Below are 20505 nucleotides of genomic sequence, written 5' to 3' on the forward strand. Positions count from 1 at the left end.
ACCCCACCACCACATACTAGCCTGGTTTCTTGCCATGAACAAATTATGCTAAACAGTCAAGCGAGACTAAAGGGTTCACCTACAAATAAGGGGGGGGGCAAGGAGATCAAAGATGACTGTGGGTTGTATCCAATGCAGCACTTGTCTACCTCCTCCTTCTCAATGCAGTAATTGTAACCCACTAAAAAGGCCAGGAATGTGAGATGTGAAACCCCCAGGAAAGGTTCAGAAGTGAGAAAAGTTGCTGTAAGGACATAAGCAGGTCCTGCTGGATTAGGCCAGTGGCCCATCTAGTCCAGCATCCTATTCTTACAGGGGCCAATCAGATGCAAATGGGAAGCCATAAGACCTGCACCACCAGGTGGTACTTCCAGGAGGCTAGGGAAGAGACTTACTATCATCGCTCTTCCCAACACTTGCTTTTTGGTGCTGTCAGTCTGCTCTGGATGAGAGATGTGGGAGCCAGCCGTATGTCACCTAGCCTGCAGGCCAGCTGTATGTCATTTACCACTCCTTTTTGAACTGTATTTAAGCCAGGCTCCTTGGAGTGCAACAAGACCAGTACCAGTAAGTCTACTGTCAGTAAACTTTTGTTTTTGCTTTGTATTTAAGCCTAGATTGGGGTGGCTTTCTCTTTTTTTGTAACATTGTGTTTATTCTGTGTTTGCTAGATTGTTGATTGGTGTTGTTTTGAATTTACTGACATTGTATTTTGTATATTTGTATTCCCAATGTTCTCTGTTTCAATGTTTCTAATGTTTGCTGCAAGCTGTTTTGGGCACAGCTTGTTGTGGAAAAGTGGCATATAAGTAAAAGCAATCAATGAAGCCTGCAAGCATCACCTGAGAACAGCTGCACTCTTCCTTTTTGCAGTTTCCAAAAGCATACTGCCTCAGGTGGCAGCAGCAGGAATGAGCACAGCCTTCCTGCTCACTATACACCCCCTGTCCCAACTGCCAGGCCTGTCCTGAGGATTCCTTGGCCCTTAGAATAGCTTTTTAGGAGTCACAGGGCTGCAGCGGGGAGGAAGGGCAGGGAATTCTGCTTGTGTGAGCACAATCTTGCATGAATGCTGCATTGGACACAACAGTATATGCAAGTAATATGTACCAAATAGGGTGCTCTTAAGTAGATCACAGCAGACAGTTCAAGTGCTGCTTGATCTGGGTGCTTTATTTCAAAGGTAAGTACAGATGCTACAATGAAGAGTTGTTACAAGCCAAAGGGGTGAAGAAAGCACATACTCACCTGTGCACATTTTCCATCGCTGCTACCTCTGCTAGAGCAGCTAGGCTAAAGAATGCAGAGACAGATGGCATGTCTGGTGTAACACTATGACCTTCCTCCAATTCACTGTTTTGCAAGGATTCCTCGCTGCAGTCCATCCCTATACTCGATGCTTTCAGAAGACTACTCTGCAGTTGCTCCTTTGGTTTCTCTTCTATAGGGAAAGCAAAATGTAAACTTTAAACAACAGCTGAAGGGACTCCTAAAGCTGTAAGGATTGGAGACATACATTCCTCCCTCCCTGCTCAAAATGTCCGGCCTTGTTCAGTGCTTCTTCCTTCTCTGAACAGGTACTGTGGGGGTGGGAAAGAGGCCAGACTACAAACTGATGCTCAAAAACTGAAAATATATTCTCTGTAACAGACTCATATTAGTCTTTGTCAGGAGTACAAACTGCTTTGAGGCTTTTTACAATCAAGCGATATATAATTTTTATGAAATAAATAAATGCCAACTAGAGGATGCCTACAAGCAAAGAAGGCACTGAATTCATCTTCCTTCTCTTCTGATAATAGTAGCTGTACCCTGTAGAGGAAGAAATACATCTCCCAGAGGAGAACTTAGGACTTGTTTGTCCTCAACCCCAAACTCTATTTCCTGTCCACCCAGCCCACAAATCATGTTTATTTTTAAGAAATAAAAACAAAAGAACAAGTATTTTGAATTTTGAAAACTACCTAGAAAAAAAAAATCAGTCGCATTCTTACCCAGAACTTCTGCTGGTGAGACTCGGCCGTCTGCAGTTCGAACCAGGTGTGTGATCTTGGTTTTCCTTGCTTTTCTCTTCTGGCTGCCAACCAAAGGTTCTTGCATTGTCGCAGACTCTGGAGTATTTAGGAGAGACACAGAATTCTGATTTTCCTGTACTGACCACTGCATGGTTGCTGCTACAGTAGCTTCCCTTTCTGCCACTTCAATCTTACAGACAACCCCTGTTGTTAAATGTAACTGTGCTGATCACAACATAGGCTGACAGTGCTGAGAGCAAAGGGCAGCCTGGTTCCTTTTCCCCATGTCCAACTGGGGATTGGCACTTCCGCAACCGACCACCCACAGCACTAACCATTTGCCAGGAGTCAAAGGTAAGTGTAGGAGAGCACACACACACACACCATGTCAGAGGTGGGCTTCTATTTAGGCTTGCAGTATAGGCGGTCAGAAGTTTCTGCCTGTCAACTTCTTCCATTGAAACAAGGCAACTATTCCCTTGATTGCATTATTGTTGTTCTGCAAGTGACTTTTTGTTGATTAACAGGCACAATCCACCAACAGTTAGTGGTGGCTAAGTGCCACTGAAATCAAGTGAAAGGGAATTAAGAAATTCAGAATGCCTTCATGCTAGACATTTGGTCTGAAATTGCTATCTTTTCTACATTCACTTGAGATTGTTGCCAGCCTGTTGCATCCTTGTATTTTCAATACTGTCTACCAATCTTTTTTTCACCACTGTTACAGTGATTTCCCCCCTCATTTCAAACACAAGTGCAGAGGCAGTTTATCTAGAATGACCCGGAAAAGTACTATTCTTTCAACACTGAAGTGAGAGAGATAACTACATCTAAAAATAAGGGTATATATGTTGATTTGTGTGTGTGACTACAATAACTGTTAATTAATCCTGACCCCACTGGGGTGGTGGTGTTTAATTACAGGTTTCTTCCCCACAAGAGGAAACCTTTAATGAAATATACAGGAAAACTTTGCTGAATTAAAGTTATTTCTGAGTAAATAATATAGAAGCCTATGGTTAATATAATGGAATATTAGGTGCCATTTCTAGCTGATTGGCAGAAAAGCAATAACAGCACAACTTAGCATGGAAGCAACCTGTAGTTTCACTGATTTTGGTGGTATTCAATCACTGGAAGATTGTGACCAATCTCCCTCTCTCTAAATAAAGTATTTACATTTCAAATGCACAAACAAGTTATACTTTTATTTTGTTACTCCTCTTATCATCCATGTGCAATAGGGCATGTTTCTGTTTATATTTCACAAACAAGGTCTCAGGATGAGAGATTAAAAAGCTTGTTCAAGACTACCAAATATGCCCAAGGCTAATCTTACTATTTTCTCAACCTAGAACAGAAAAGAAAGAAGTTTTGAAAAGCTGTAAAAATAAATATTTTTTTTATAAAAGCAAACTATTCTTAGAAGTTTATGCAGTTAAAATAGTAAGCAGGCAAAACTGAAGTATTTTTAAATAAAACAGTAGGCCTTCTTTCCTGAGGTATAACTTGCCTATCCTCTTCCCACATAGAACTAGGCATCAATGGAAAAGCAATGAGCAGAATGTGTGAAAGTTCTGACATGATCAAATAAAATATGTATCTTTGCTCAAACATGCATACATTAAGTGAAGTGAGACTGTAAGAGCTTCTGGCCTAGCAGGGTGGCTGCTAATAACTGGGAATGGATTATCCAGAAGCCTCTCACCTTTGTTAGATTTCTGTTGGTCTGTTGAGCAGCTACCAAGCTTCTTCTTTTTTCTTGGAACAGATGCACTTTTCCGGTCAAATGTGACAGGACTGTATTGAGGGAGGCTGTTGAATTTTTTCTCAAATTCTTCCTCCAGCTTTGCTAAGCTAGAAAATGGAAGGCGAAAAAAAATTCTTGTTGTTACTCTTTTTTTGATCAACAAGACCAAATCAACAAGATGGAGCCACAGGTCAGACCATGTGGAAATACTTTTTAAAAAACCCAAACAGCTTTCCACATGCAATTGTGCCTACAATTTCAAGAGTCTGCCACGCTAGGTCTAATATCTCAATCTTTTCAGAAGTAAGTCCCACCGAGTCAATGGCACTTACTTCCAGGTAAAAGGTGTTTTCATTTGGAATTTTGATTTGATTTACTGGAATTTCCTCAAATATTCATAATTATTATTTTATTTTTAGGATTTATTGCATTTTGTTAATAAATTGCAATCAGCTGTGAGGCAAACTGAAACATGGATATGGTCATAAAGGAACAATATTATTAAGAAAAACTGCCAAGTAAGCTTTGGGAAAATGAAAAATCATATTACTATATATTAAGATAATACTATTAAAATGGAAAATTACTTAATCATTTGCTGTGAAGCCTGTATAACAACATAAACCAGTAAGTCACTTTTATTCAGTAAAACTGTACAACAGTAAAGAGCAGTAAAGCTTTTATGACGCTGTTCTTGCGTGGATCATTACTTTGTTTTACAATATAGTGCAGAACAATCCTATACATACTGACTTGGAAGTATGTATCCCAGTGTATTTAGGGGGATTGTATTTTAAACAATTTTTAAGAAATCACTATAAGAGTGTGAAAAAAGATGGGAGGAGTACCTGTGAGGAAGTCATATACCAGAAATGGGACTTAGGTGGCCATCCAAAACCCTGATCCCCCATGGGTTTCGTGTGTGTGGATTGGGCGGAGGCTTCCCTCTGCACAGCCCATAACAGCCATGCCAGTGTCACTCTTCCAGCACTGAGCTCCCCATTCTGCCCAACTAAATCATGAGTGGGCAGAAGAACTGCTGCTGGGATTTGAATAGAATGTGGCATGGAATGGATCCTGAGCTGGCCCCACTGCTGTCACGTGATTCCAGACAGGTAATAATAGTAGGTAAAGGTAAAGGTACCCCTGCCCGTACAGGCCAGTAGTGACCGACTCTAGTGTTGCACGCTCATCTTGCTCAAGAGGCCGGGAGCCAGCGTCGTCCGAAGACACTTCTGGGTCACGTGGCCAGCATGACGAAGCTGCAACTGGCGAGCCAGCACCAGTGCCGCACACGGAAATGCCGTTTACCTTCCCACTATAAAGCGGTACCTATTTATCTACTTGCACTTAGGGGTGCTTTCAAACTGCTAGGTTGCCAGGAGCTGGGACCGAATGATGGGAGCTCACCCCGCCGCGGGGATTCGAACCGCTGACCTTACGATCAGCAAGTCCTAGGCACTGAGGTTTTACCCACAGCACCACCCGCGTCCCTTAATAATAATAATTTATTTATTTATACCCCGCCCATCTGGCTGGGTTTCCCCAGCCACTCTGGGCAGCTCCTAACCAAATATCAAAAACATAATACAGCATTAAACACTGAAAACTTCCCTAAACAGGGCTGCCTTCAGATGCAGAGCAGCATTTTGTCTATCCACCACCCTGGTGTTGAGCGGCAAGGCTGCGGATGTAGCTATGCTGCTCCATCCCATCCCATTGCTGCCTGCCTGGGATTATGAATTGCACTGTTGGGCTACAATTCTACGCCCATTCTCCTGGAAGTAAGTCCCACTGAACTCAATGGGTCTTACTTCTCAGTAGGTATGTAAAGGACAGCATTCTTGCTTCCAAGTAATCATGCACAGAATTGGGCTACTAAACGTACCGAAAGAATGAGCAGCTTTACACGACTTTTGATTTAAAGGGAGTTGAAGGCAATTGTGGGGAAAATTGACAGGAACTACATAAAGCATAATACAGTTGTACCTTGGAAGTCAAACGCCTTGCGACGCGAACGTTTTGGCTCCTGAACGCTGCAACCCCGGAAGTGAGTGTTCCGGTTTAAGAACTTTCTTTGGAACCCCAACATCTGATGCTGGTTCTGTGGCTTCCGATTGGCTGCAGGAGCTTCCTGCAGCCAATCAGAAGCCGCACCTTGGTTTCCGAACATTTTGGAAGTCAAATGGGCTTCCAGAACGGATTCCGTTTGACTTTCAATGTATGGCTGTATACATTTTCAAACAACACAGATATTTCACCATAAGGTCTGGTTTAGGAGCGACATTATCTAACAGCTTTACAATGGAACAAGAAGTTCCACAAGGTTGTTTAAAAACAGATTGGGTGCCACAAGACAATCTGAATTCATATACAGGGGGTGAGAAATTTTAGGTTCACAATGTTTGAAAAAATGTCATTACAGTATTTATTGAGTGCAGACAATGCATCATTAATTTAATGGAATTCAATAGAATTACAAAGGTTATTGAATATTTTTGCAGATTACTGTGGGACAAAGAATCTGGGTATTATTCCTAGCAAATAAAAAAATATGATACAGGGAAAATTAGAAAAGGGTTGACTAGTTTTTTTAGCAAAAAGAAATAGGATGTGATTCTTCATATAGGGGGGGAAAATCAACTTGCGAAGACAGATTATCTCTCCTTACCTCTCAACAACAGTAAGAAGATAATTAATGCTAGCAATCCAAGTACTTTACGGTGAGGCAGAATCAAAAATCCCTTACCCACTGGTGCATTATAGGAATGGAAATATTGCTTGCCAGTAAGTTAATCTTCCTTGTTTGTTTGAGAAATGAAAACTCCCAGCCTCACAATGGAGTATAGCTAGTAGTCTGCTCCATTAAGAAGTTATAAAGATGAACACCTCTGTTTTATCAGATCAGTTAAGCATAATGTATTATTGGTTTTCCCTGTAGCTATGAATCATTCAAACAATGGCTTTAGACTAAGTCTCAAATGGGAAAGTGGCTCAAAAGAAATGGTGAATTGGCTCCAATTCAACAACTGCAATTTGTGGGTGAAAACATGTATTTGGCTACACCAGCATGCAGGAGTAAAGACTATACCAGCAACCTGATAATACATCCACATCCACACACTCTAAACCTGTAGGGATTCCTCACCCAAGTGTGTGTGCTTTACTAGGTAAATGTTTATCCATGGTATGCAGCTGTGTACATGTAGCCTTCCAATTTATTTTTTATTTTAATTTTATTATTTGAGCAGGGTATCTGCAACCTTACACAGAATGAAAGAAATCAGATCCAATTTTGGAGTATCTGGATTTGACTAGAGTTCTTCACTCCCACAAAGGATTGACTCTTTAAAAGCAGATGTCAACAAAGAATGAGAGCTTATTCACTATTGGTGCTTTTGTTGTTGTTTGTGAACTGCTGTCACGATTGCTGTAATGACAATTTTGGTTGACCTACTTCTAGTCTGCTGTACACATCTGTACAGATACTGTTAATCATTTTACATATATCAATCGTCTATGTGCTGTATTTCTAGTATGGCTTTAAGGCTAACATGGAAATAAAAATGGGTTTGAATAGGTGATTCAACTCTGGAGATTTCAAGCCTTCTAATTGAGACACAGCCAACGGAATGAGGTAGGTAGGGGATGCCTCATGGGCTGGGACTGTGGCTTTCGAATGCGAGGGAATGCAGCCCCAAATAGGTGGTAAACTCTGTCTAAGGCAAAATACCAGCACAAGACTGATAGTGAAGAAGAACCATAGGGGAAAGTGGAAAATAACTTTGAATAGGTGATTTAATGTTGCATTTCTTTTGTTAGAAGACTATATTTTACTAAAGTGACATAATGCACAGTCAACCTATGAAAATGAGGCAATTTCTACTTGCTTTAAAACAAGCTTGAAAAAGTCTGCATACTCAAAACGGCACACTTGCACATTATAGCACTTACCCCACAACTATTTCTTCCTTTGGCTTAGGTTTTTTAAGCTTTTTGTTCCCACTTGCCCCGCCAGGGGAAAATGCCCAGCTTTCTTCATTCCAGCATCCTTCATGATCAGAGCTGCCACCTTTTCCTGAGCTTCGTTTCCCTAGGAAAGACATTAGGAAACATAGAGCCTGTTATGGAATCCAGGGCATAAAGACAGAAGGAAGCTGGGCAGACAGGCAGGCAGATGGGCACCTACACTGGGACCTGCAAAACTCATGCAACTTAAAATTATTATTGAACGTTGCAACTCCCAAGCAGCTCCTCATATATTTGTAAAAGTGGTGTGATTAAATTAATTATCCTGAATCCCAAAGTACCTTTACCTTGTTAAGGCTGAGTGTCAAGGAAAAACATCAGATTTAAGCAACCAAATTAATCTATCACTTTTAAAAATGATTTTAAAATCAATTCCTATTTTCAACAGAAGCGCCCAAGGCGATGGACGTGACTCCTATTTTGTACAGTAGGCTACATTCCAGCTATGTAAATATCGGGTTTCTGCAACCACCATACACAAACACATACCCCATCCTGGCAAGCAAGAGGCATTATCACAGTTTCAGCCATGCAAAGGCACTTGGGGATGGTTTGGAGCATGGCTACTGAGGGGGTGTGGCCTGAGAGCTTGGCAGCAGGGCTGCATTTGGCCTCTGGGCCCGAGGTTCCCTACCCTCACTTTAGGCTTTTGCCACTGTTCTTTCTTGTGCTGTTGGAAGAAACTCCAGATCAAGATGCTAACACAGCAACAGTCTCACTGCCTGTATCAGACATGCCAAACATAGACAGGTTAAAAGCCACGTACCTCTGTCAACGTTGGCACGCAGGGATGTCAGCATCCCTTCTGACACCAGAGTTTTGTACAGAGCACCCTTACAAGATCTCTCAGATTTCCTCGAGCCACATGTCTCTGTCTTTTTATTACAGTCACTGTCCTCGGTTTTGACCTGCTCTGGTAAGCTTTGTGGCATCATCTCTTCCGTTGGGGTGAGCGGTTCCGATTTGATGATTTCGGGTACCTCGCATGGCAGTTCCTTGTTGTCGGTAACGTCAAAAAAATCAGGAGGCTTTGATTCTTTGGTGGTCTCTACACATTTTTCCTTTACAGCTCTTTTCTCTTTCGACTTCACTTTTTTCTTTGGTAACTTTGTTTCCAAGATGTTCCCCTTCGCCGTTGAGGAAGGGCGGGCTTTCTTCCGGGGCACTTCTGTGAGTCTTTCTGCCCCCCAGTCCCCTTTTGCAACCGCTTCAATAGTATAAATGACGCTTTCAATGTCTGACTCAGAAGACTGCCTCTTTTTGCAAGCCTTCTTGGGGGTACATTTTTCAAGTGCTTGCTGGTCCGGCTTATTTTTCTTCTTCTTTTTCTTCTTTAGCTTTTCCGGCTTGCTTAATCCTAAGGTGCTGATGTCAGCCATTGTCAGTTCTTGGGAATGGCATACAGAATCCTTTGCAATTGTGCTGTCAGGTCCAACTAACGTCATGCTGTCCAAAGAAGGATCTGCAATGTGACTGCATCTTGTCACCTCCTCAGACGTTCCAATCTTAGTCTTCTCATGCTCTTGGCCCTTCACCTTATGAGATTTTTCGATTTTTACTTTCACCCTCTCTGGTTCTTCAACTTTGATCTCCTCTGGTGCTTCCAAAGCTTTGATAATTCTGGATGCTTCTAGCTTTCCCTTCCCGGGTTCCCTCACTTTTACTTCCTCTGAGGCAAGGCACATCTAAAACAAGGGTAAAACATTAATTTCACGTTTCTAGTGCAATGCTGGGTAAGAGCATTGTGACTTGTTCTAGAAAAACCACCCTTGTTCTTGGCAGTTCAACATTACACAGCCTATATACTTGCAGCAGGATTACCAGACAATGGGGAGCACATCCTAATAGCACAATTACTGAGCTCTATGGAAGACCAGGGTTTGAATCCCCACTCAGCCATAAAATTCAATGGGTGACCTTGGACCAGTCACTGCCTCTCAGCCTAACCTACTTCCCAGGATTGTTGTGAGGATAAAATGGGGAGGGAAGCACCACCATAAGCTCTTGGGAAGATAATGTGGTGTATAAACTTATTAAATAAATAAACATTGTCCAGCATTCGTGGGTCCTATAATTAGCGTTTACACTCCTCTGTGAACAGATGCAGACGGCCTCCCACCAGCAGGCTCCTGGCATCATACCTGGGTCTCCTTTAACTGGCACCTCTTAGCCCAATATTAGTTGAAGCCTCTGCCTGATTTGCAGTGGCCTTGGGATCAGGAGGAGACCCAGGAATCCTGAAATTTGCTTTTGGACCTGCAGGTGGAGGGACATCCCCTGGAATGAAGCGAATGAGGAGGTTTCTTATGTGTTTTGTGTGGGGATAGAAGGCTCTTCTCTGGACTGTTTCCCTTCCTCCAACTCAGAAACAGAAGAGGCTAAGAGGAAATTCCCCTCACTAGAGTTCAAGAGGGACCTGGGAAGTCCTTGATCTTGGATCCTCATAAATAGAGCCTGAGAGGGCTGAATGAGTCAGGCACTAAATGTTTTGGTTTCCTAAAGGTAAAGGTAAAGGGACCCCTGACTATTAGGTCGAGTTGTAACCGACTCTGGGGTTGCGGCGCTAATCTCGCTTTATTGGCCAAGGGAGCAGGCGGTTGTCCACAGACAGCTTCTGGGTCATGTAGCCAGCATGACTAAGCCGCTTCTGGCGAACCAGAGCAGTGCACGGAAACACCGTTTACCTTCCCACCAGAGCAGTACCTATTTATCTACTTGCATTTTGTGCTTTCAAACTGCTAGGTTGGCAGGAGCTGGGACCGAACAATGGGAGCTCACCCCGTCGCAGGGATTCGAACTGCCGACCTTCTGATCGGCAAGTCCTAGGCTCTGTGGTTTAACCCACAGCGCCACCCGCGTCCCCTAGTGGCATATAAAAGTAATGTTAACTATACTATTGTCTATTAAGCCAGCCACCCGAGGCTGCAGGGGAAAAACTGGCTCTAGCCAGTTCCACTCCCATGGCCAGAAGAGGCGCAGTGGTGGTGGGGAGCGGGGCTGCCTGTAGCTGCACCTGCATTCTTGTAAGGAGCAATATCTGTGAAGCACAATAAAGCGAAGCACTTTAAAACACAGTGTCCCTGTACAAAGTTAAATGTGCTTAACCCACCGTCTGTAGTGGGCTGGAGCACCCTTATGTTCATATTAAACTGTGGCAAATATCTTCTTAAAGATGTTAAAAGAAATACTTGAGAAAAGTGGCACTGTCGTTTGTTAGTTTTTAACCTGATGGTGTCATCCTCTGAATTAGAAAGCAGGGGTGCTATGTAAGCCATGCTCATCGAGATCAAGTGAAAAAAGACTGTACATGTAAGAGGATTTTACAAAGAGTGTCTTTGCTTTCAGCTGGTATCAGTTCAATATAAAACCCAAGTGTAATTTAGATTTGCCTTGTCTAAGCAAAGAAAACAGCCACCTCTATATGTATTCATTTATCATTATTTAAATAGAAGCAAAATCTGTGATTGGAATATGGCTAAAATATGTACAGTAGAGAGGATTTTACATTGCATGGACCTACTCAGGGCACAGTGATCCCACTCTTTGAAAATAAAGCCTGTTCTTCAAAATACCCTAATCCTTTAGTTCTCTTTCTTGGTCTCTCTAGGGAATGACGGAATGGTGGGAACTGGCTTTTATAGAGACTACTAACTTGGTACATGCAGATTGTAGTTGCATGAGAGTCATGGGCTCCTCTACTGGACAATGCATGTTGCATCTCTGGCAGAAGTAGCACAACTCTATCACCATGCAATTTTCATTTTGTGAACTTTTCCATGGAAGATATAAAACATTCTTTAAAACCAAGAACAAAAGAATTAAGAGGAGTATTTCACATATTGGCTGTTGCCTACTACCCAGTGCACTACTGCACCTTGAAGCTAGCAGTTCTTAACTTGCCACCTTGGCTCTACGGAGACAGTGCGCCTAATGGTTAGACAAGGTAAATCTTGTTCCTTGGCACCAACGTGGTAATTTACGGTTCTATAAACAACAATGCTAATTATTACTGTACTACTGCTCCGCTTCCCAGACCTTGGCAACCAGCATCATTCAGTAGTAATTAAGCCACAGGATTTTAATACTACCTCTGCCAACTGAAACAATGCCGATGTCCCACACTGCTTTGTTAATTCAGGAGGACCTGAATGGGATGTACTTGATGAAATCTAAAGTAGAAACAAAGAAAGCAAGGGGTGGGGGAAGATAATATCACAATGTCACTGATAAAAGTTGTGCCTCCAAGCGCAAAGCAAAATGTCAAAGGAAATTTCAAATTCCACAATCACCATTGGAAGAGCTGGGGATCCAAACAGAGAAGAATTATATAAAGAAATATTATGTTAATACTAGAAAGTACCCGAGTAATGCTTTCAAGTATGGCATTCAGTTCCTGGGGTAAACATTAATGAATTAGGCCATCACTAAGGAGACTGTAAAACTACAGGACAAGTGTTTCCTTTAGTGTAAACAGATATATCTTCATTGACTGTCTATGTTCAACTCACTAGAGCTGTATCAGTTTACACAGTTGTAAATCAGGCCATCTTTACCTTTGTATGGTAGTTTGGATCCTCCCAATTTACTTGAAAGGTTGGTGGCGAAATGAGCTAATTTACAAGTGTGGTTTTGTAACAAGGAGCTAGGTATCTTGCCAAAAAATAATAACTGTTTTGCTGTGCAAGAATATATACCCTTGTGCAACACATTGGTTACCTAGAGTCATGCTTTTGCAACTAATCTAGTCCGAATGAACACATATAGGATCATGAGAGCAAGCACTGCCACCTATCTAAACATGTGAACGCCATGCAAACATTCAACTGAATGCATGTAGATTCTCCCCTTCATGCATGTTCCGTCACTCTGGATATGTCACGAGAATACAAGCATTGTATCTGGATATTAAGTTACACAGATGCAGCACATGTACCATACAAATATATGTGTCTCTGAAATGATTTGGTCAAGGTTCCTAGCTACCTGTATTCACATCTGCGTAAACACATTTCTGTATGCTACAATATACCGTATTTTTCGTCCCATAGTACGCACCTAGTTTTTTGGGGGGGAAATAAAGGAAATTCCCCCCCCCTTTATTTCCCCCCAAAAACCAGGTCGGGGAAACCAAACCAGGTCGGGGAACAGCGGGATGGCGGGGCTGCGCCTCCCTGCTGTTCCCCGAGCTTGTGGGGCTGGCCAATGTCTGCCCGAAGTGCGGGGTGCGCTGAAGCAGCGCGCTCCGTGCAGCAGGCCGCTATCCGCAGCCTAGGGAGCCCTGCGGGAACTCCCGCAGGGCTCCCCAGGATGCAGATGTCTGCCCGGTGTGCGGGCGCTCTGCTTCAGGGTGCCCTGCGTGCCGGGCGGCAGGCTGCTATCCACAGCCTAGGGTGCCCTGCATGAACTCCCGCAGGACTCCCCGGGCTGCGGATGTCTGCCCGGCGCGCTCTGCTTCAGGGCACCCCGCGTGGCAGGCTGCTATCCGCAGCCTAGGGAGCCCTGCGGGAACTCCCACAGGCTCCCCAGGCTTGCTGATAGCTTCCTGAAGCCTGGAGAGTGAGAGGGGTCGGTGCGCACTGACCCCTCTCGCTCTCCAAGCTTCAGCAAAAGCCTGTATTCGCCCCATAGGATGCACACAGATTTCCCCTTCATTTTTGGAGGGGGAAAAGTGCATCCTATAGGGCGAAAAATACGGTATGCAACCACTCTAAAGAGTTTTTGTTCTACAGGAAATCAGAGAATAATTTATGAAGGTTTGTAAAACATAGAAGTCTCACATTCCTCCTATATATAATGCCTGAAGGCAGACCAAAAGAGTACCAAAATTTGAGCACTAATTTGGCAGTAAGCATCAGTCAAAGAACCCTGATCACTGCTTCTCCAGTACAAAGTTTGTATGTGTAGTAATTTAAAAGGGGTAATAGTGGTGAAGGCGTCATAGTTTTTCCTTTGCTTGCTGTTTTTCTGCTGCATCAATTTTGCTTAGTCGAAATAGCAAACATACCTCTGGATAGTTTACTTCAACCTTGACCAGTCTGGTGCTCTGTTGGGCAACAATGCCCACCCAAGAAAGCCCTGGTGGGAGTTGTAGTCCAAGACACCTGGTGAGCGCCAGGCTAGCAAAAACTGGTCTAGGTGTTGGGGAAAGTAGGAGATGGGAAAATGTTAAACACCCCCATTCACTTCTCAGCTTCCAAGGCTCCCAGACCCATCTTTATAACCAGATAGTTGGCTCTTTAATGGTTCATTTAGTATAAGGTGAACAAATACTGTAGTCAACTTCAACATGGGAAACAAACTTTCCAGACTGCCTGCCACATTAAAGTAGGCTCTTCGGAGTAGCAATGCTATTTTCCCTGCCTGGTTTCTAGGAAACTGAATGACAAGCTACAGAAAATTATAAGTTTTGCTGGAACCTATGGGCCACAGAGCCACTTCGCATGTTGCAGAAAAACCAGCTCCCTGAATTACAACAAAATGTCAATCAAATCTTTTCTGTCCCATTCAAGGGGAGATGTAAGTGTAGTAAGAAGCAGGAAATGCTCAGGTGGCAGTTTCTGTACAGCTATCGCCTTTCAAACATTACAGAAAATATGAGACTGACAAGCTGTGAAAATGTGGAAACCTAGCTTTATCTGTCATATGGGAAAGCACATCTCAAGCACATTTAATTCTTTTTGAATTGCACCTGTAATTTCATTTGTATATGAAAACATAAAAGCTATAAGAAATACATCTTTGCAGAAATCCCATGCTTATCTACACAGCTCCTTCTTCCAACACCTTTTGCTAAAAGATACTTCTGGTGTCATCCTTCTGCAGTCCGTATTAAATTCAAAATATTATTAATAAAAATATACCTTTTCTTTTCTTTTTGCACATATAAAAAAGGTGCCTTACCTCAGCAAACTGGAAGAGTGCTGACTTCCTACAGTGCTTTATAGGTTCAGGACTCGCCAACTGTGAAGAAAGGGATATGATTTTTTTAAAACAAAATGCAGAGAAAGTCTCTTTCAACAATGGGTGAGGCAGACAGGCAAGCAGACAGCTGCCCTTTGTGACATTTTAGTTTGTCAATATCAACACAATAAGCTGTAGCGTTGTTGATGTGGATTCTGAGATTCCACAGGATACAAAGGCATCTCTGCACATCATTCTGCTATTTTAACTGGTCTCATGGTTGAGCACGAGAAGAAAGGACACCTTTCCTATTAGCCACATCATTTGTTTTCACTGGAAAACAACACAGCCACTGGGTAAGCAAAGGGGTGATAAACATATGGAAATGACAGTGAAGAGTGTCATACTGTATAATGGAGTATGCATGACTGACAGGGGACTTTTATTCCTGGGCTAAAGGTTGTCCATTATGAATGACACATGCACTTGATGGTATCATTCCTTTCACAAAGACTTAACATTATTCTCTCCTATGGTGAAAGGGATAAAGAGAAAGGAAACATATGAAGAACACCCAGGCTGAACAAAAACGCTGTCTGGGACGACTGCCAAGAATCCTCAGGCATTCTGGGTCCCAGGGCAACATAAGACTGTTGTGCTGCTGGATTTTTTGCATGTTTACAGCCACTGTACAATTTTTACTGCAACAGATTGCTTTCTGCGTGCAAAGTACAGCAATACTTTTCTCAGTGGGAAATTTGAAAGTTGGGGGGGGAGTGTAAATGGAAGGAAAAAAGGGTAATTTTGGCATACAAAATGTGCCAAAGATGTCCAGAGGGAATGAAAGCTTTGCGCTAATAAAAGACACATGGGTTCCAGTAGCTGAAATAAGGATTTTGTGCGCTCCTCTCTTGAATAATCTAAAAGCAAGTACCCTGCCATGTTCAGGATGAAAACCACAGCCTCTTCTCTCGCAAAGAAAGATGTGAGTCACTCTGCAAAGTACTGCTTGGGATGACTCGGGGGAATAACTCTGCTGAACAAGTTCAAGATCTTTTCTATCAATGAAGTGTCCTCAGAGCTCTCTCCAAACACTCTAATCTGAGGGAAATGATTGTAGTTCTACGTCCAAAGATAATTCATTTGGCACAAAAGGATTCTCTTACATTTCCATATGGCTCTGGACTGCTTTATAGCAGAGAATGGCCTCTAAAGTCAACATTACAAGAGCTTATATTGTAAAATAGATGATAACCCTCTAATTTTCAGCAACTAATGCACAGCTGATTGTTTCCTAGCTTTTCATGCTTCCAGACTTCTATGAAAACTTAGTGTAGATAGACTTGCTGTTCTACATTCTCTCACTGATTAAGATATGCGTGCTTTAAAATGGTGAATACTCTAGGCCAGGGTTCCTAAACATTTTTGCCATGGCCCGGTTGAAAATTGCTGAGGGTCTTGGCAGACCCTCTGTCTGGTGGTTTTTTTTTGGAGGGGGGGTTGTCTGTTACAGCAATTGTAATGCACTGTGCTAGATGCTGCATAATTTTTTGATAGCATATTTGTTTCTTTTCTTGTGTGTTGTATTTTGTTGTTTTTCAGTTAGAATTCCATAAAGTTTGGGTTGCAATGCAATAGAATACAATGGGATAAGTTGGAGGAGCTGATGAAAATACAATTAAAAATAAATATGAGCATTTCATTTGATGGATGTGCTAATTTTCAACCACAAATCCACAGACAGACCATGTGCCACCTGGATGAAGCCCATAGACCACAGTTTAGGAAACCCTGCTCTAGGCTAGAGGTTTTCACTATGTGTTGCCAGGGCTTCATTGAAAGCTTATAGGGACATTGATCCATTAGACAAGCTTCCTTGAAAGAAAGCTTGTCCTATTATTATTGACACTGAGGTCCAGCTCCGAGGGCCTTCTGGCAGTTCCCTCACTGCGAGAAGTGAGGATACAGGGAACCAGGCAAAGGGCCTTCTCAGTAGTGGCGCCTGCCCTGTGGAACGCCTTCCCATCAAGGAAATTAACAAAGGAAATTAACAACTAACTGACTTTTAGAAAACATCTGAAGGCAGCCCTGTTTAGGGAAGTTTTTAATGTGTGATGTTTTATCGTGTTTTTATTATTCTGTTGGGAGCCACCCAGAGTGGCAGGGGAAACCCAGCCAGATGGGTGGGGTATAAATATAAATATAATTATAAATATAAATATATAAATAAATAAATAAGATGATGATGATGATTGACAGGAATCCTCTCAAAGTGCTCTCCCTTCCTGCAAAGTCTAGTCAGCTCCATGGTATACCGGAGACCAAAGGACAATGGAAAAGAAAGGAAGACAGCTAGAATGCAAGTGGTTGAAAACTCACTCTAAGTCTGACCAAACATACGTAAAAGCTCATTACCGAGCCTATCCTGTGGCAATGATAGCAGAGAACAATTATTTTCTGCCAGCATGGTGACTTCAGTAGAAGAGCAAGATGGCTGCCCCAGCTGGCATCTTCCCTCTTACTCTGCCTGTCTTCAGACACAATTATAGACCAGAAGCTGGACTGCTTATCTTCATTCTGTTAATTTGTTCTTTTAGGTGCCTCCTCAGAATATTGCTTATTCAACCAGCACTTTTCTGAGCAACATTGTTGGATATTGTTCCTGATAGTTTTGCAGATGGATTTGATGTAATTTTATCGTTTTAACTTTGTATTTTGCATTTATTTTGGGGGTTTTTTTTGTAATCGCCATGATTTTCTTTTTTTAATGCTGGGCAATTGAGACATCCTTTACATAAATGAATAAATCTTGATGAGACTCGAAAATAACTTTTTTCTAGGGAGAATCACTACAGTGATTCTGGGAACCGCCCTGTGACATCCAGCTTTAAGGCGGTATATAAATTCAAATTATAATACAGTGAGATATGAGAACTTTGCTTTAGGCTATAAAGCAATTTTGAGAGTGCAATTTGTAATGCCACATTTTCAAGAGGTGAATTAAGTGTACTTCTCAATTAGATAATGAGACAAACAAAGTTTTCTGGCTATCATCTTAATTTTAATCCTTTGAGATTTGTTGAATATTTACAGATAAATTGTAAACAGATAAAAACACGGGCATGATTATTGTAATAACCTGCAGCTACGTAAGAGTATATATATAAAGAAGATAAATAAATGAGTAAGTTAAGTTAATTTGGATATGCAGAAGGTATTAAAAATAAATTTAAGGAACCGCAGAAAGAGGGGGAAGGAAGTCAAGTTTTAAGATGTTAAAATGATTGTGAAATCAGTGAAATGTATATACCTGAAAAGTATAAACTTTTTTTTTTAATTACTCCTATGGGTGTCTGCAAAGAGCAACTGTTGCTGCATCAACTTCTAAAACTTGTTCAAGGCAGCTGGTACCTTACAGCACAGCAATGTGTTATAAAGCAACATAGGCCTTGTAAGATTAATGCAGAGGAGAGCAAAGAGAGGTGAGCTTGCAGGAGAGAACCAACAGACTGTTGAAGACGCTTCATCTTTCATGCACTCACTGATGTTCCTCCCCAAAAAATGGGGGAAAGAGGAGGACATCTGAGCAAGGGAAAGCAACACCTGAGAGAGCAATGGCAGGGGAGCCCTGGCACTGATTTGCACATCACAGTCAACCATACTTAATGTTTAACAGGGATGCAACATGGAGCAGTGTGCTCAAAAGCTATAGCCTCACTCCTTCACCATTCCTGGCCATACTGGGAGCAACAAACCACACGCCTTTGCTTGTTGTGGCACTCAAAGAAAGTAGCTGGAGAAGTGTGCAGAGGCCGAAGAAAGAGCTGTGAGTGGAGGAGCGCTCCATTGCCCATCCTTCACCAAACCTGCTATAGGCTGGGACTGGGTGTGGAATTTGCTGAATGGGACAAAGCTGTGGGCAGCCTCAGGAAGCTTTGGGCCTGCCTGCAAAAGCAAGTCTGGAGTGAGAGATTAGGGTAACGTCAGCAGGTTCCAGATGTCCTCTTCTCTATGACATCTAGTGAGTAAGCTGTGGTTGTTTGCGCCATGGCTGGGAGACCGGGTAGATGATGGAGTGCTGGGGGAAATGCAGGAGGCTGAGAGGTGAGTTGTTTCGGAAGGAGAATGAACTGATACTAGTTTATGTTTATTAGCAGTTTGTATTATGCAACCATTGCATATGAAACTGTCTGTATTTTTGTAAAATTTGTTAGCTGTCTTTTGTTGTTGCGTTAGTTTTCTGTACACTGCTTATATTTTTATATATTAAGTGGTATGGAAATGGTCTAAATAAACAATTAAAAATAAGTAACTGAATAAAATTCTGGGCTCGTGGTTTGTTTCCTTCTTTCTAATCAAACCATGAGTTGAGGCCAAGGTTTGTTTTCAACTCATTAGTAGATTGGATGAAAGAACCATATTCAGTTATTTCAGAAAGGGTTTGGGAACTTTATTACATAATTTACTTGGGGGAGATAAGAAATTTGGACCGAAGACTATTAATAATATTTTTTTTTGTTATTTGATTTATTAAAGATTTGTTATGACCAAGTCTCCTTTAGAAAAATTAATAGATAAAAGGAAATGTAGAGGTGGGATTTCATGCATGGAAGAACAATAATTTATTCAGGATTAATGATTTTAGAAAAGCAGGATGGATGGTTTCATATTCAGAGGTTAGAAGAAAAATGCAGGGCAAAAGCCCCTAATTGGTTTGAATATTGTCAGGTAAGATCATTAGTGCAAGAATATCAAAGGAAAACTGGGTTGAGGAGAGAACATACAGAATTTGGAAAAGAAAGTTGTGAAGATTAAAGAACATAGATTAGCAAAGATATATAAACTTTTGGTTAAACGTGACACAGAACAGGGACAACTAAAATAATATATTGTGAAATGGGCACAAAATACTGGGGGCGGCGGGCGGAATCCTGATGGATATATGTGAAAATCTTTTGAAAGTAGCTTTTAAGTTCTCTTTATGTGCAGGAATTAAGAGATAATTGTAAAATAATGAGTAGATTGCAAATTAAGCCATAAAAGATAAGTAACATGAATAAAAATTATTTATCTTTATGTTGGAAGAATAAAAAGAAAGATTCTCCCCATATGTGGTAGAGATATGCTTTTTTTCCCTTTAAAAAATGGAAAATGATTTTAAAACCCAAGTGGTAAATATTTTAAGATACAATGTTTCATTTTGCTCATTTTCTTTTAAATTATGTACCGTATTTTTTGCTCTATAAGACTCACTTTTTCCCTCCTAAAAAGTAAGGGGAAATGTGTGTGCGTCTTATGGACCGAATGCAGGCTGCGCAGCTATCCAAGAAGCCAGAACAGCAAGAGGGATTGCTTCTTTCACTGCGCAGCGATCCCTCTTGCTGTTCTGGCTTCTGAGATTCAGAATATTTTTTTTCTTGTTTTCCTCCTCCAAAAACTAGGTGCGTCTTGTGGTCTGGTGCGTCTTATAGAGCGAAAAATACGGTAAAACAGTAAGTTATCTCAGAATGTAAGGAACTTGTTTCTTATCTTGTGGCTAGAATGGTCTATGCAAATACTGGAAATCACATAAAACACCAACAATTAAAGAATGGAGAGACAAAAATTGGAGTATGCAACTATGGCTAAGAACATATTTTTTAAGATATCAAGAATGAGAAGTGAGACAAGGTAAGTTTTTGGTAAAGTGGCAAAAGTGTATTGATTACTGTAAAAGAAAACAGGTTTTTTCACCTAATTGTCATCATGGATTCACAAAGTATTGACTGTTTGGATATATGATATCCTTGTAGCTTTGTTTTTATTTATAAT

General features: G+C 41.6%; 1 protein-coding gene across 17 annotated transcripts in view; it reads right to left on the reverse strand.

Moving 5' to 3' along the window:
• Nucleotides 1–20505, reverse strand: part of BBX (BBX high mobility group box domain containing) — a 119335-nt gene that overhangs the window by 6006 nt on the left and 92824 nt on the right. For all 17 annotated transcript variants that reach the window (XM_083498608.1, XM_083498599.1, XM_083498601.1 and 14 more), the window contains 7 exons: nt 14695–14754; nt 11883–11963; nt 8561–9479; nt 7720–7858; nt 3724–3872; nt 1995–2111; nt 1249–1441 (listed from right to left, as the gene is read on the reverse strand). In XM_083498608.1, the coding sequence (XP_083354734.1) occupies nt 1249–1441; nt 1995–2111; nt 3724–3872; nt 7720–7858; nt 8561–9479; nt 11883–11963; nt 14695–14754 (1658 nt within the window). The remainder of the gene's footprint in view (nt 1–1248; nt 1442–1994; nt 2112–3723; nt 3873–7719; nt 7859–8560; nt 9480–11882; nt 11964–14694; nt 14755–20505) is intronic.

Source organism: Podarcis liolepis (assembly GCF_965112155.1).
Source record: "Podarcis liolepis genome assembly, chromosome: 4".
Taxonomy (NCBI): Eukaryota; Metazoa; Chordata; class Lepidosauria; order Squamata; family Lacertidae; genus Podarcis; species Podarcis liolepis.